Raw genomic sequence first — 15,734 nt, 5'->3', positions numbered from 1 at the left:
AAATATTAAGTTAACTTTACGAGGTATAATAAAGTGCAACAATAGACGCGAAAATAGATGAAAAGATCAAAAATAAAACGTTTAAAAGTTTCTTCTTACCCAGTAATTCATGATCTTTCACCTCTCAACCTTCTAGCCAATTTAATATCCTTCTTTTGAATGGTGACTCTCTTGGCATGGATAGCAGCTAAGTTTGTGTCTTCGAATAAGGAAACTAAGTAAGCTTCAACAGATTCTTGTAAAGCACCGATAGCAGAAGATTGGAATCTCAAATCGGTTTTGAAATCTTGAGCAATTTCTCTGACCAATCTTTGGAAAGGTAACTTTCTGATCAATAATTCAGTAGATTTTTGAAATCTTCTGATTTCTCTTAAAGCGACAGTACCTGGCTTATATCTGTGCGGCTTCTTGACACCACCGGTGGATGGGGCAGACTTTCTGGCAGCTTTGGAGGCTAATTGCTTTCTTGGGGCCTTACCACCGGTGGATTTTCTGGCTGTTTGCTTAGTTCTGGCCATTTTTATTTATATGCTAATACTTATATGTCTGTATGTTTGTATATGTGTATAAAAGAGAGAATGATCTTTTATCAATGGCCTCCTGGGACAAGGAAAAAAGGAGGAAATAATTTGACCCAGCCGGAAGAGTAAAAATCCAGAAGGAAAAAGAATGTTATCATTCTGATAAGTATATCACTTATATATGTGATTAAATCATCTGGAAAGCAATAAGGAATAAAAAAAAAATAGTTATCTTTCAGGCGTACAAAGACAAAGGGAAGAGGGGTTAATGACAGGAAAACATGCTTTACTAACAATTCATTTACAATACTATTATCAGTTATTCTGCAACGCCAGTTAATTTTGTTTTGTTTTTTTTTTTCTTCTTTTTTTTTTTGTCATTTCAACAATGTTTGATACGAAACTCTTAGTACAGGTCTTTTTTAACAACAATCCCCTTAGTAATAAATATCGGCTTCCTAACTTCAATTGAATTTCGAATGTATTTGGGGCGAACTGTCCAGCACAACTTTATTATGAACAGTGAACGCAAAGGTGCGAAATTTTTGGAATGGATAATAGACACCCACGAAAGGTTCACGATGGAAAAGAAAAAATAAAGATTGGTGAAAAAAAGTGTGTGGTGTAGGGATGTCGCACTGGTTAAATGTTCTGACAATTTCGTTTTCAGTTTTTGATTCTTTTCCCGCCTTTCCCTTGAAGAAATAGATTATTGGGAAATTGGAGCATGCACCAATGTTTAATCGACGTAATTGTTGGGGACAATTAACTATGGTCAGATGGCGGTTTGTTTAGTCCGATAGTTTCGCGTCTGTTATTGTAGTTTCGTTCCCTAAATCGATGGGATTGTATTTTGGTTTTTGTAATTGTAAATTTGTAAATTCAGTGCCAGTTTGCTATTTATTCCTCACCAAAAAACACACAGCTATTATCCAAAGCAATAGCAAGTTTGTAACCGTTCTCTGTGTTTATGTGCTACGAGAATTTACGCATGACCTATGCTACTTAATCTATAATATATAAGGAGAAGAAATTAAAACACAAACATGGGACCCTATCCTCTTAGCGTTGGCCTTTTCTTGTATCTTGAAGGCTCAAGAAATCAACAAGATCAAACAAACAAAGATCATTATACTAATATATACGTATATACACGTAACAAAAATAGATAAGCATGTCTGGTAGAGGTAAAGGTGGTAAAGGTTTAGGTAAAGGTGGTGCTAAGAGACACAGAAAGATTCTTAGAGATAATATTCAAGGTATTACCAAACCAGCTATTAGAAGATTAGCTAGAAGAGGTGGTGTCAAGCGTATTTCTGGTTTAATTTATGAAGAAGTTAGAGCTGTCTTAAAATCTTTCTTAGAATCTGTTATCAGAGACGCTGTTACTTACACTGAACACGCTAAGAGAAAGACTGTTACTTCTTTGGATGTTGTTTATGCCTTGAAGAGACAAGGTAGAACCTTATACGGTTTCGGTGGTTAATCTTATTAACTTTTAGCATATTATTAAAAAATAAATGACAGAAGAAAGAAAGAAAAAAAGGTTATAATAATAGATATATACATATTGCCGTATAATTCGGTTGGTTTTTCATTTCATTTGATATTCCTTTGCATATCCATATTTTTCATATATGTAATTTTTTTTTTGAAGTCTTAGTTTACGTATATATATATATATTGATTTACTTATTTAATAGTTATTTAATCTGGACACTCATGAAAATTTTGTTTGTAATATCATAATGCTCTTTTTATAACTGTCATATTGTTGTTAGTATATCAAGTTCAAGCTCTCTTAGCATGTCTTTCTTCAACTTTGTTAAATTGAAAATAGGCTCTCTCTTAACATTGTTCTTATGAGTCATATCGAACCAATTATTTATGCAAAAGGGATAGTAGTCCTCTACTTCATTGTTTTTATTAGCTGGACATTTACATCTACATCCAACTCCATATTCATACGGATCGTCGTATTTTTGTTTTTTTCTTATATATTTCTCTGAACTATAAGGTACATTTAGATGATGTTTGTTATTTTTTGGACAATGATACAGTGTGTCATGACGATAGCCAATATCACGGAAATAATGCACCTGTTCAACGTCCAACATTAAACTTAACCCTAGCGAGTGCACAGGTGCATCTCCCCACCTTTCCTTCCAGAATCCATCATGACTCTCAAGGTAATTAAAGTATTCATCATATATTGGATCTTTATATATTGACATATGCGCGATTTCAAAGTTAGACCAAAAATGACAAAGATTATATTCTAAATTATCAAATTTATCAATAATTAAAGGTGTTTTCACTTGTGCTCTTTTAATCAATTTCACTAAACCTTCAAGATTGTCGCCAAAATCATCATTCGTATCACCATAGCCCTCTCTAAGAAAACGATCAATTAATAATTTATCTTTGACTATTCGTTTGGCATTATATTCCTCATTGATAAATTTATCTAAATAAGCTGTATCAGAATTTACTTCGTAATACAGATTATCGTTTAGATCATCTATATCATTGTTGACTATATGATAATCGGTAGTGAATACATTCCAGAGTGTACCTAATTGGATATTATTCTCACGGATATAACTCATCGTTATTCTAAACAAATTTGGAATAGTCTTATACAACTCGGGTATCATAATGGTGAAGCCGTAAAGTTTCTTTCTAATTGCCATTTCCCAAAATGGATCGTATGTAATATCACAGAAGAATTCAACATCAGGCTCTAATCTCCAGTACCAATCGTATTTTGCAACTAGTTTATTTTTATAAAATTTACCTGAATAAAATCGACACATTTGATGATATGTTTTAATATCACCATAGAGTATGCCATAGTCTCCTTGCAATTTTATAGTATCATCAAGGATCGAGTATTTGCTATCAATATTATCAGTAATATTACTATGCCTCATAGATTCTGGAAATTCCCATTCCTCTGGCTTTAATACCCCAAATTCCACAACCGAATCAGTATGCCTTTGAATAATTTCTTTGAAATCATTATCAAATGGAACATTGTTTAAAAAAACATAGGGATAATGAAACCACTGGTTAAAATGAGTTTCTATACTGTCTATAGATGCAATCACTTGATTTAATTCATCATTTTTAGTCAAAATCAAAATGGTAGCATTCTGTTTTTTATAATTTTCTTGTTTCAAATACTGATCAATATTGTTACAACCAGAATCTCGATTAAAGACAGAATCACGATGCGTATCTGTATCTTGGTATGAATTCAATAATCCAGGGATAATAAAGTCCGGGTTTGAACTATATATTAGTATCGGAACAGATATAAAAAATGATATTATCAATACAATTGATATGGAATTTAAATTTCGCGACCATTGAAAGAATTTTCTTAACATATGATGATTAGTTTATCTTTGGTACTATTTTAAGATTGATTATATCTAGTCGTTAGCACAAACTGAAGAAAGACCCATTAACGCTATGGAAAATTCCTTTGTGTATGTACAATTTGTTTATTGGCACAAATATGTTGTATTCATTAATCTACATTATAACAAGTATCTCTACGTTGTCAGTGTTCTTTGTATTCTAATCATCAAGGATTTTTGATTACATTAGATGACTTTTTGAGATCCGATGACTTATGGAAGAGAAAAAAAGTTTCGAGCTTTCAAACTCCAGAATTATTTAAGAAGGAAAAAAAGAAGTGAAAAAGTGTTTTTTTTATTTTTTTTTTTTTTTATTTTTTCATTTTATAGACAGTTTCTACAGATGTATCAAGATCCATTGCAATAGAGAAAATAGGACAATATGATCTGCTGTAATATTGAAGGAAATAAATTTGCAGTATAATGTAATATTAAGTACCCAAGGAATTAATATACTAAATAAGTATAGATAATAGTGACCGGTTTAGAATAATAACTGACCATTTTGGTGCTTTCAAGTTTTCTTACACAAAGAAGAACATTATACATATACATATACATACACACACACATATATATATTTCTGAGTGTAAATATGCCTTTAGAGATACTAGTTAAAGATAATACCAAAATTAAAAAGTTTAAGACTCAATTGGAGGAAACAGGCAATTTTGTAAAACCCATATATAAAGAATTAGGGTATACTATCATTAGAACCAACTTAAATTCCAGTGAGCTTGATTTCATGCAAAATTTATTTCCTAATGAAATAATAAGAAAATATAAAGATGATATTAAAAATGAAAATGCTGTGACAAATAAACAAAATGACACAGCTCGTGATATATTGAGTTTTACCAAAATATATTTTCAAGATAGAATCCATGCTGAAAGATTAAATGAAATTTTAGAACATGTACCATTAAAATATTCCATATACTCACCGGTTTTGTTATTAAATAATTCTAATAAAAGATCCTTTAATCATGAAACGTGGTCTGGATTATTAACAGAAGATTATTACAATAAATTGTTAAAATTTTTATCTTCGAACAGTGGGAAAGCTAACACTACCACTACTGAGACTCTTCGCGTGATTGCAATTAATAGGCCTATAATAGAACATTGCAATATTTTGCGTAGACCATATAATATAGACCTACTTTATTCTATGGACCATCCAACAGATCCAAGTCTACTACCGAAGGAAACATTGTGGTGTGAGGTCAAGCAAAATGGGATATGGCAGACATGGAATCCATTTCATACGATGTTTTCGAGAGGTAATATCAAGGAAAAGAAAAGAATAATAGACACATTTGTTGACATTGAGAACAATGATGTGATTGATCTTTATTGTGGTATAGGGTATTTTAGTTTTTCCTATCTTTCAAGAAACTGTAGAAACCTATTTGGATTTGAATTGAATCCATGGTCTGTTGAAGGTTTCAATAGAGGATTGAAAAAAAATAAAAATTTTGGTAAATCATTAGACAAGAAAAATGACATGAGACCAGAAGGTATTCATATATATAATGAAACTAATGAAATGAGTGATCAACGGTTAACAGAATTTAAATTGAAACACCAACAAAACAATAGTAATGTTCTAAGAATAAGACATATTAATATGGGATTATTGCCGTCTAGTCGGCAAGGGTATCCAGTTGCCCTAAAGCTGATAGCAAATCATAACAATTGGGAAGAATGTCCAAAAATCACGTTACATGTCCATGAAAATGCCAATTCAAAAGAAATATCTCAAGGTTACATCCAAGAAAAGGTATTGAACGAATTGAAATTCTTCAGTGACACAAAGATACCTGATATGAAGTATCAATTTGAATTAATACATTTGGAGAAAATCAAAACGTATGCACCTGATATCTGGCATGTATGTCTTGACATTGATATAATTAAACTATAAGGTGATATATATATATATATATTATGGTACAAAGAAAATGTATATTTGCCCATTTTTTTTCTTTTTTCTTTTCTTTTTATTTTATTTTTGTGTCTTTTTTAATATTAAATATGTTGATTCTATATGATTTACTTATTTGGGAAATTTTGTTCACAAACAGGGCTTAGTCATATGAATTATAAATTATTTACATGAAAAGACACTTATTAATAGAAGAGAAGAAAAAAAAGGAATCAACGATATCTCCTCATTATAGTTCTTCATTAGTATTATTATTATTGTTGATAATAATAATGGTGGCATATAGTTGAATATTTGTTTGTTTTGGATTAGTTATTTTTAATTTTTTTTGGAAAAAAAATGATTCGATATATATCATATACTGTGCCATCATTATGGCTTAGCCGTCGTTATTAAGTGTGTCCATGAGATTACAAGAAAGGCACCAAAGAAATACAAATGATAGAATTAAAGATCTTGTAGCCTCCATCTTAAAGAAAAAAAGAAAGATTTCAGGGGGCGGGGTTGAGACAGAACATCAACTAATAATAGTAATAACAATAGTAGTAACAAAATTCAGGACAGTATCAAATGTAAAAAAAAGAATAGTAATCTCACATCCTATGGTTTTTTTTTACATGTTATTGTCCATTGAATACCTGTGTTGTTTTTGTAAACAATGATTTTACAGTATGGTCTATGGTTTTTATGTTCTATGCTTTATGGATCTTTTCTACAATGCTGTGGTGCTATTGTACCGTGACTACTTGTTGTTATCCCTTTTTGGTAACATATAGAAAGAGAGAGAGAGAACAGTTGAATAAAAAATAAAGGGCGACAAAATAGCTATGAATAAAATACGAATGTTTCCGCTTTCGGTAACCCATTGTCTCAGAAAAAGATCAAAACAAAGAAAAAGAAAAAGAAAAATTTCTCTATACAGCCCTTTAAGTCCTCACTTGTCATAACTAGGCTGATAAATCATCACCTATTTATTTCTTTTCTACCCTAATTTTATTGGAAGACCAACAAGGGAAAAAAATGGAAAATACATGTGACTAGCATGCACGTTTAAGATAAACACAAAAAAAAAAGGAAAAACAAGAAATTTTTTTTCTGTAAATAAAACCCTAATGTTTTCTTCTAATTTTTCTGGGGAAAAAAATTAAAAGGAGAACTTCACAAAAAAATAGGATTTTGTGGGTGTGTGGATGCAGTGAAATGAAGATTTCGCCGAGGGAAAAAAAAAAAAGAAAATAAAAAAAATAAAAAAGAAAGAAATCTCTTTGTTTCTCAATCTTCTCATTCTATTCTTTTAAAGGCGAAAAATATCAATGGAATATAAACAAAATAAAATATATAATATCAGATAGAAGAGACGCAATTGTAGAAAGTCATTAAAACGAGAAATATTCCAGTAAGAATATAACCACTATAGATCTTATTTTGCGTATAGTCGATTTGCAGGATTCAGGAAGAATTGAAGAGCACATAGTAGAAGAACAATAATTTGTTTAAAAGAGATTAACTACATATAGATACATAACCTACACATATACATATACATATATACGTGTACAGATGGATCAGAAAGAAACTGTTTACAACAATAATTTTATTAATAATGATAATAATATAAGTCAGTTTTTACACTCTAGCAAGATTAATAATACTAATATTACTCCTACTGTTGCTAATAATAATAATAATAATAATAATAATAATAATAATAATAATAATAATAATAATAATAATAATAATAATAATAATAATAATAATAATAATAATAATAATAGAAATGGACTGTCAGACAATATTAATGCTGCATCAATAGGATCTTATGATCCTTTTAATTTATTAAATATTGATAATGATGATCTTGTTAATAGTCCTACACCAACTAATTCTATCAATAACATTAATAAAGGTTCAGCTCTGTCTAGCACCAACATACCTGCTATTAACACATCAATAGCTACCACTGCTGCTACCTCTAGTATAATTCAAAACAATTTCGACGATGTTAATTCTTATCTTGATAAAGGATCGTCATTGTCTCCACAGATTATTCATACTCCAACTTTGAAAATAGAAAATTCTGATACATTTGAACAACATATTTTATTAAATTCAAATGATATTATTCAATCACCAAATGTCAATTATCATGATAGAAATAACAATAGTAACAGCAATAATTTAAGTACCCCTAGGTTTTTGTCCCCAACAACACCAACTACTAATGTTTTTACTAGTACTTTTAATAATAATTTAATTGCAAGCCAGAATTTAAATCTTCACAATAGCAATACTAATACTAATAATAGTAACAGTAATAATATTAATAATAATGATAACGTTCTTTCCAATACTAATTTAAATATTTTCCAAAATGGTTCTTCTTTGTCTACATCACCATTGCACTCTCCATCTTCATATCTTTCTGCCAATGATACAGATAATGATGATTTATTAAGTGTTTATTCAAACAATTCATATTATAGTACCAACAGTTCAACAAGTAATGTATTATTACCTATCAATTCATATGGTTTGCGACATGTAAATGATTTAACAGATTTGGATTACTTATTAGAAAATATTGAAATTGATCCATATCCTTTAAATGATGAGTATTATGATATCGATATTCATCTTCCTAACACTACTACCACGACCACGACTACTAACGACACTTTGAACTTAAATAATAATCAGTATTCTGCACCAATAATATCTATTGAAGAGTTCAATCCAACTAATAATAATAACAATAATAGTAATAATAATAATCTCTTTGAATTAGGATCTCCTACTATACAACAAAATAATCAAATTAATTGGGAAACTCCATTGAATAGTAAAAGCAATATGTTAAATCCAAATTCCTATTTATCCACAACTAATAGCAACAATAATAACGACATGTCGATTGGTAATGAGGGTGATAAAGAAAATGAAGTGAAAAAAGAAGAGGCAGATGATGTAACACAACTCAATATAATACATGAGGAAATAATTGCAGATGGAAAAATAAGAAGAAAAAGTATCTCAAATAATAAGAACAACAACTCAAAAAGTCTGAGACCACGTAGTAGAAGTAGAAGTAGAAAACCATCAATGTCCTTAGATGAAAGGGCAAGATCTTTAAGTGCTAATCGAGAAAAATTGTTGAAATTAGCAGATTTACAACTGGACGAAACTGATATTAATATTAATCTTAACTCGAACAAAGATAATAAGGGTCCAAACAAGAATTTTGATCATGTTACAAGCCCATCCCCAAGTAATTTAGACCTTACTGATAATGGATCTGTACCAAAGAATGAAAATAAAACCAGCTCAAATCAAACTTCATCTAAAAAACAAGAAGAGAATACAACTAAAAAAAGTTCATTAATTTATGCTTGTTCATTATGTGATAAAACATTTACAAGACCATATAACTTAAAATCACATTTACGAACACATACCAATGAAAGGCCATTTGTTTGTACAGTGTGTGGTAAAGCTTTTGCTAGACAACATGATAGAAAGAGACACGAAGATTTACATTCTGGTAAAAAAAGATATGTTTGTGGTGGAAAACTAAAGAATGGGCAACCTTGGGGTTGTGGTAAAAAATTTGCACGTAGTGATGCTCTTGGTAGACATTTTAAAACAGAATCAGGTAAACAATGTATTGCTCCATTGTATCAAGAAGCCGCTATTGAGAGAGCTATAACTATCCTACAACAACAACAACAACAACAACAACAACAGCAACAACAACAATAATAATAGTAGTAGTAATAGTAATAGTAATGATGACAATAATAATAACAACGAAATTAGACAATTCAATCTATATATATATGTATATGTATATGTATGTTTGTATATATGTGTGTGTTTATCGGTGCAAATCTATTTGGATGCATAGAGGGAGAAAATAGCAATATATTATCCACATAATTATTATGAATATCTTTTTTTCTCTCACATCTTATTAATATTAAAGTAGGATTCTTTACAACTGTTTTATAGAAAGACATGATTTGTCTAGTGTAGTAGGTGCACATTTGATTAAGTATGTGCACTATAAGATTAAAACTTTTTAATTCTATATAATTTGGGGTACTTTAAAGGAAAAAAAATATCAAAATTAAAAATGAAGTTAAGAAAATTTCACAACATTATAGTCATAGGCATACAGCTAACATTTTAGAAATAAATTTTAATGTTTTGAATTTGTATGAAGATGCTATTTTATTATATCCCCATGTTTAATTAACATCTTAGTATTCAAAACAATTGTAACACATAGCAAAAAGGATTGTGCAAAGAAGAAGGCATCGGGAAAATTCTGAATTGAATTCTGAGCTAAATACTATTTATTTCCCGTCTAAATACTTAAATAGAACAGTTGAACCTTGAAAAAGTATTATTTTAGATAGCTTTTAGTCATGGGTTATGATGATCCTTTGAATAAATCTATTCCAAATTCTTTAAAACCAATACCTCAACAGTATATTGATAGTCTCTTAGATAACAACGCTAATGTCCCGATTAAGATTGTCAATGTTCAACCTATTTCAATAACAAAAGCAAAGGGTAATACTTTAAGTTCTGAAACATGGGAAGTTTATATCAATTCAACCTTGTCTCAATGTGAAAAATTGTCAGATATACCAACTCAATTAGATATTTTGAATTCAAGATTATTGCAGGCAAATTTGATCAATGGATTACATCCAATATTCCACACTATAAATTCGTCAACTTTTAATTCTAATAGCGATGATATCAATTTTTCTAATCCTTTACCAATTGTCGCCACGTTGTACTATCAACCTAAATCTAAATTTGCTGCTAAAACAGGTACAAATATAACAAATTCTGGACAAGGTGATGGTTATGTATCCTTTCAATCAAGATTACCTACTGACGATATTGTAACATTAGATTATAGACGTGATACCGGCACTAATTCAGGTACTAGGTTTTCTATTAGTTCACCCTTCTTAAAAAGAACTCCCTTTTGGTCATGGACTTTTGATTTATTTGATATTTGGAAAAATGTTGGTGTAAAAGATGTTGGTTGTACCATGGGAATAAGAAGTTGGTACAATTCCACACGTCTGTGGAATCTAGGTATAAATTATGAATTAATTAAAAGAAATTTTTCATCTTTAAAAATTCATACTTCTTCGGTGCCAAGTTTATCAATTAGCCCATCTAAAAAGAATATATCAGAATACTTATTAATTCAAGATGGGACTTCTATTAGACAATCCTTGAAGGGGAATTTGATTTGGGATTGTAGAGATAATTCATTCGCTCCAACACGAGGACATTTCTTCAAGGTTAATTCAGAATTAACACATGTTGAAAGTGGTTCTAAGTTTTGGAAAAATATGTTTGAATGTAATAAAGTTCAGAGTTGGTTACAAAATGATTTTATTACTATGAGCACCACATTTAGATGTGGGTATATTACAAACTTAACTTTCTTACAAAATAAATATATTCATTATACTGACAAGTTTCAAAATGGTGGTGCAAATGATATTAGATCATTTCAAAATATGGGTATTGGTCCAAGACACCTTGGATGTAATTTGGGTGGGGATACCTTTATGGCGTATGGTGTAAGTGTTTTTTCTAAATTGCCAATTAAAAAATTATTAGACTCTAATTTCAGGTTACATTTTTTCTTTAATGGTGGTAAATTAGTTAACCACAATAACAATGATTGGATATCAACTATTAGTAAATTAAGTAGTGAACATTCAACATCAATTGGAACTGGTGTCACGTTAAGACATCCTATGGCTAGATTTGAATTGAACTTTGCTGTCCCATTTACATGCCATTCGGATGACTTACAAAGAAGAGGTTTCCAATTTGGTCTTGGATTTGAATTCTTGTAGGAACTGTAATAATTTGTATTTATGTGTATATAATTTTGATATCCAATAATAAGACGATTTCTTGTTTATATATTCTCTTTATTCTTTGAATTTTTGTTAATACAAACTTTAAAAATAAGAATAAAGACAAAATGTATATATTTATATATCTATGTAACTCTTTATAAATGAAAAAAGGTTATAGGTATTATTGTTCCTGTATCTGTTTATCATGTAATTGAATAATTGCAGGTATAATAAGTTGTTCTATTGTCATTTTATGATTAGATGATATTTCTTGTTCTGGTAACTTTAACCACTCACCTTTAATGTTTTGTGGTGTAACAAAAACAACTTCTTTGTTTCTCGTTTGTAATAAATTACCAATTACTAACTGATGCTGATATCTTGTTAATGCATATTGAGCTTTATCAATCAAAATAGATGGATCAGTTTCTAATTTAAATGAAACTATCATTGCTCGTGTTGCCCACGAGTTAACAAGACGTCTTAGAAACTTTGGAACAGGATCTAAATTTACAATTAATTTTCCATCGGCTGTGGTAGAAGCTGTATTATTTTTAGTGTCAGCAACACTCTCGATATTCTTATCCAAGCCATAATCCCTACTTTGAATTTTATGCACCGGTAATTTGGAATAAGGGACAAAGAAATCACTTACAGCTGCTGCTAAATAAAATAGGCAACCCTTATTGTTTAATAATTTACCAATAGCCTTTAAGGACCATAAATATTGATTAACAGTTGTGAATGGTAACAATAATAACGATTTTTCTTTATTTAGATATTTTTCATAAAGAGATTTTTGTTGTATGAATTGGGTCATGAATTCAGGGTTGATCTTACCTGATTCATCTAGATAATCCAAGAATTCTAGCCCTGATTTTTTTTGAAATGATCTATTAAAGGGTGTTAATGAAAATTCTCTGTGCAAAAATATGACACTGTAACCATTTTGTAAGAATTCTTCAGCACTTGCAGCACCACGAGTTCCCGCAGAAAAATTGTCAATAAATCTAACAGTATTATTTTCTAATGGAACTGTAGTACCTCCGGATGTTACTAACACAATTCTATTTCTCCCCAACGAATATTGGTAATCGATAAAATCTTTTGTTTCTTTGATCAAATCATCCAAATATGCCGGTTTGGGATTACCCTTAAAATATTTATCTTCTTCAGACAAATTCTGAGCTACGGGAAAATATTCGTCTTTTAAAGAACGATCAATGGCATGTTCAATATCTGTGGTGGATGTATGGATCTGCTTAGTAGTAATATTGAATGGCATATTACATGAATTCTTTGGGAATGTTGTATTAGGCTAAGTTACCAACGATTATGGTGCAATTGTAAGCATATCAAATTATCCGTTAGTAGTATAATATTTTCTCAAAAGGTATCTAATAGTATTGGGATAAATATACTAAAGGAAAAGAAGAGAAAGCATATTTATGCTAAAACTTTAATGCTCTGTCTAGCCTCGAACAAATTTCGTTTCTTCTTTCTCGTTTTTATTTTTTTGTTTTTTCATTCGCTTTTTGGCTTTGAAGAATAAAGAAAAAAAAGAGTCACAATAGAATGTGTGAGAGTAGGAAAAATATGTCAGACGTAAGATCATTTCATAATATATTATTGTTAACACTATCGATAGTACTACTGGCAGATCCCTTATTAGTAGTAGTATGTAGATTGTTTGTAGTATTGTTTGTATAAGATGTACTGATGCCATCATCAGCTCTTTGATTGTTTTTAGTAAATTGTCCATTTTTCTTGTTATTGTTGCTGTTACTGTTATTATTATTAGTAGTAGTAGTATTGTTATTATTATTGGAGATTGAACTGGAATTAAGATTATTGTAACTATTTGGAATATAATGATCACTATTATTACTGATGTTGCTACTATTACTTTTTGGTGGTTGATTTATTACTGGTCTTAAATATAGTGTATGCAATAAAAATTTGATCCACGGTTCATGATATTTGTCCCAATGATCATATAGTGTAATCTGTTGTTGAATTGTATCTGAGACTTCTAGTAGATCTACTTGGGACTCTGCCATAAACTTATTAAATTTCTCTTGTGCAGGAGTTAAGTTATCTGCCGATAGAATATTAGCTAAATTAGTACTGTTTTTTATAAAACTATTATTGCTATTACTGTTATTGTTGTCATCACTGGTATTTTGTAGTGATATCGTGATAAACATGCATGCCATAGCTATAATATGTGGTGGATAAATGAGGTGTACATCGTTGATATAAGAATCATTAATTAAAGACCAACAATTTTGGATATCCTCATTAGATAAAATCAAATTATAGTCTGATGTTTTGAGTACTTCAATAATTTGTTCCATAGCTTCATATGGATGATGCACAATCAAATAACATTGTAGCTCTTCCAATAGATAAAATTCAAACTCGGTCACTTTGGTTGGATCTGGTGGGATAAATTCAGGCCAAAGAGATCTGGCTTCAGAGACTAAAGTTCTTATATACTGTGGACATTCTTCAACTTTGCATGCTAGATATACACATGTAGTAACCAATAGATATAAGTTCACCTCCCTCACAGAGGCTTTTAAGAGAAAACGAGAAAGATAAACATGTGCTGTGGCTAAAGCATATTGTCTAATGTTTAATCTTCTACCTAGCTTCATTATTAAAAAATAACAATAAATACGTAAATTAAAATCCTTATCATAATGTAGATCTCTATGTGTTATTGGGATATTTTTCACACTAATAGTAGATTGGAGTTGTTGAGGCGTGCCATTAGTATCTTTATTACTTGTTTGTTCTTTATTTTGTCTTGTATTCACGACAATATTTAGACCTTGCGGGAACAATTGGCATTGAAGAAGCCAAAGTTCTTGTCTTTGTCTTGCTAAGGCTGCTTTGGAATATTGCCAACACAGTCGTTGAGTTGAGGTCCAATAACTGCCAGGCATTATATATGTAACTTTCTTTATTCTTTCTTCCCCTGTTTGGGCTAAAATTTAATAGTCTGGTAAAAGAGATGAGTTTATAGTGAATAAGGGTTGGGAAATGAGATGAAATCTATATCAAAGTTGTTCTTTTTTTTACTTTAGATAGCAATTAGCCATCTAAAAATATTATAAATTTTACCGTGTGGTTATTTTGTTTCAAGACACTGTTATTAACATGTGTAGATTCGAATAACTTAACCGCCCAACAGTGGTGTATTAATACTTCTTGAATCATATCCATATTCACAAATATTGGCAAAATCTAGAAAATGGAAACGTTCTCTCATCTCTAAATATTGAAAAGTAGATCAAATCAGTCACGGTCCCAAAGGGGAAATTTGCAACAGAGAAAAGATAATTTAAAAAAAATCAAAAAGAAGCAAAACCCTAACTTTATTTTTTTGAGAAAAAAGAAAGATTAAGGGCTTCAAGTTAAAAATACTCTATTGCCGTAAGAAGTGATTTAGAAACAATACAGAGTTTCTTTTTTTCAATTTTTTTTTTTTGTAGAAAAGGAATAGTCTTCTTCAAAGAGATATATAAAGAGAAATAAAACAGACGAAAAAATCTAACAAATCGCCTCTTCTTTCGCCATCCTCGCTTGTTTCGCTAATTTCTTTTTTTAAATATGCTTCTTTTGTGTTTTGGGAGGAGAAAATAACCAATCCGTGATCCAAAGAATCGTCACTGATCGAAGTCTGCACAATTGGAGTCTAATAATTGATGACTCACGCTAAGCTTTGGGGAAAGTCTCCGACCTGATCGTATGCGGAAAACGTAATGAGATTTAAAAATTTATTAAATTGTTTAAATAGACTCATTAATCATTCATTCTCGTGAATGATTGTTGTCCCATCTCCTCCCTTTTGGATAGGATAGGTGGTGTTTTTTCGGTATTGGGGTTTCTATACTCTGTACGTATGTATGAACTCTAAACCATAGTTATGACGATT

At 30.2% G+C, this 15,734-nt stretch overlaps 8 protein-coding genes across 8 annotated transcripts; 4 read left to right on the top strand and 4 right to left on the bottom strand.

Moving 5' to 3' along the window:
- Positions 1-107: 107 nt before the first annotated feature.
- On the bottom strand, positions 108-518 carry HHT2 (histone H3; the record flags this gene model as incomplete). The annotated part of the gene is made up of 1 exon (XM_064856715.1): positions 108-518. The coding sequence occupies one exon, from the start codon at positions 516-518 to the stop codon at positions 108-110; it is 411 nt and encodes a 136-aa protein (XP_064715848.1).
- Positions 519-1,695: 1,177 nt separating this feature from the next.
- HHF2 (histone H4) lies at positions 1,696-2,007 on the top strand (the record flags this gene model as incomplete). Its single annotated transcript, XM_064856714.1, has 1 exon — positions 1,696-2,007. One exon carries the CDS (start codon positions 1,696-1,698, stop codon positions 2,005-2,007), a length of 312 nt encoding a protein of 103 aa, XP_064715847.1.
- Positions 2,008-2,287: 280 nt separating this feature from the next.
- On the bottom strand, positions 2,288-3,913 carry KTR5 (putative mannosyltransferase; the record flags this gene model as incomplete). Its single annotated transcript, XM_064856713.1, has 1 exon — positions 2,288-3,913. One exon carries the CDS (start codon positions 3,911-3,913, stop codon positions 2,288-2,290), a length of 1,626 nt encoding a protein of 541 aa, XP_064715846.1.
- A 628-nt stretch (positions 3,914-4,541) lies between these two features.
- Positions 4,542-5,873, top strand: TRM12 (tRNA(Phe) (4-demethylwyosine(37)-C(7)) aminocarboxypropyltransferase; the record flags this gene model as incomplete). Its single annotated transcript, XM_064856712.1, has 1 exon — positions 4,542-5,873. The coding sequence occupies one exon, from the start codon at positions 4,542-4,544 to the stop codon at positions 5,871-5,873; it is 1,332 nt and encodes a 443-aa protein (XP_064715845.1).
- Positions 5,874-7,454: 1,581 nt separating this feature from the next.
- On the top strand, positions 7,455-9,650 carry CRZ1 (DNA-binding transcription factor CRZ1; the record flags this gene model as incomplete). The annotated part of the gene is made up of 1 exon (XM_064856711.1): positions 7,455-9,650. The coding sequence occupies one exon, from the start codon at positions 7,455-7,457 to the stop codon at positions 9,648-9,650; it is 2,196 nt and encodes a 731-aa protein (XP_064715844.1).
- Positions 9,651-10,318: 668 nt separating this feature from the next.
- Positions 10,319-11,785, top strand: SAM50 (SAM complex subunit SAM50; the record flags this gene model as incomplete). Its single annotated transcript, XM_064856710.1, has 1 exon — positions 10,319-11,785. The coding sequence occupies one exon, from the start codon at positions 10,319-10,321 to the stop codon at positions 11,783-11,785; it is 1,467 nt and encodes a 488-aa protein (XP_064715843.1).
- Positions 11,786-11,972: 187 nt separating this feature from the next.
- Positions 11,973-13,076, bottom strand: CAB2 (phosphopantothenate--cysteine ligase CAB2; the record flags this gene model as incomplete). The annotated part of the gene is made up of 1 exon (XM_064856709.1): positions 11,973-13,076. One exon carries the CDS (start codon positions 13,074-13,076, stop codon positions 11,973-11,975), a length of 1,104 nt encoding a protein of 367 aa, XP_064715842.1.
- A 331-nt stretch (positions 13,077-13,407) lies between these two features.
- SSN8 (cyclin-dependent protein serine/threonine kinase regulator SSN8) lies at positions 13,408-14,742 on the bottom strand (the record flags this gene model as incomplete). Its single annotated transcript, XM_064856708.1, has 1 exon — positions 13,408-14,742. The coding sequence occupies one exon, from the start codon at positions 14,740-14,742 to the stop codon at positions 13,408-13,410; it is 1,335 nt and encodes a 444-aa protein (XP_064715841.1).
- Positions 14,743-15,734: the final 992 nt, after the last annotated feature.

Source organism: Arxiozyma heterogenica, assembly GCF_036370985.1.
Source record: "Arxiozyma heterogenica strain weizmannii chromosome Unknown scaffold_11, whole genome shotgun sequence".
NCBI lineage: Eukaryota > Fungi > Ascomycota > Saccharomycetes > Saccharomycetales > Saccharomycetaceae > Arxiozyma > Arxiozyma heterogenica.
This window is presented reverse-complemented; position numbering and strand designations above follow the sequence as displayed.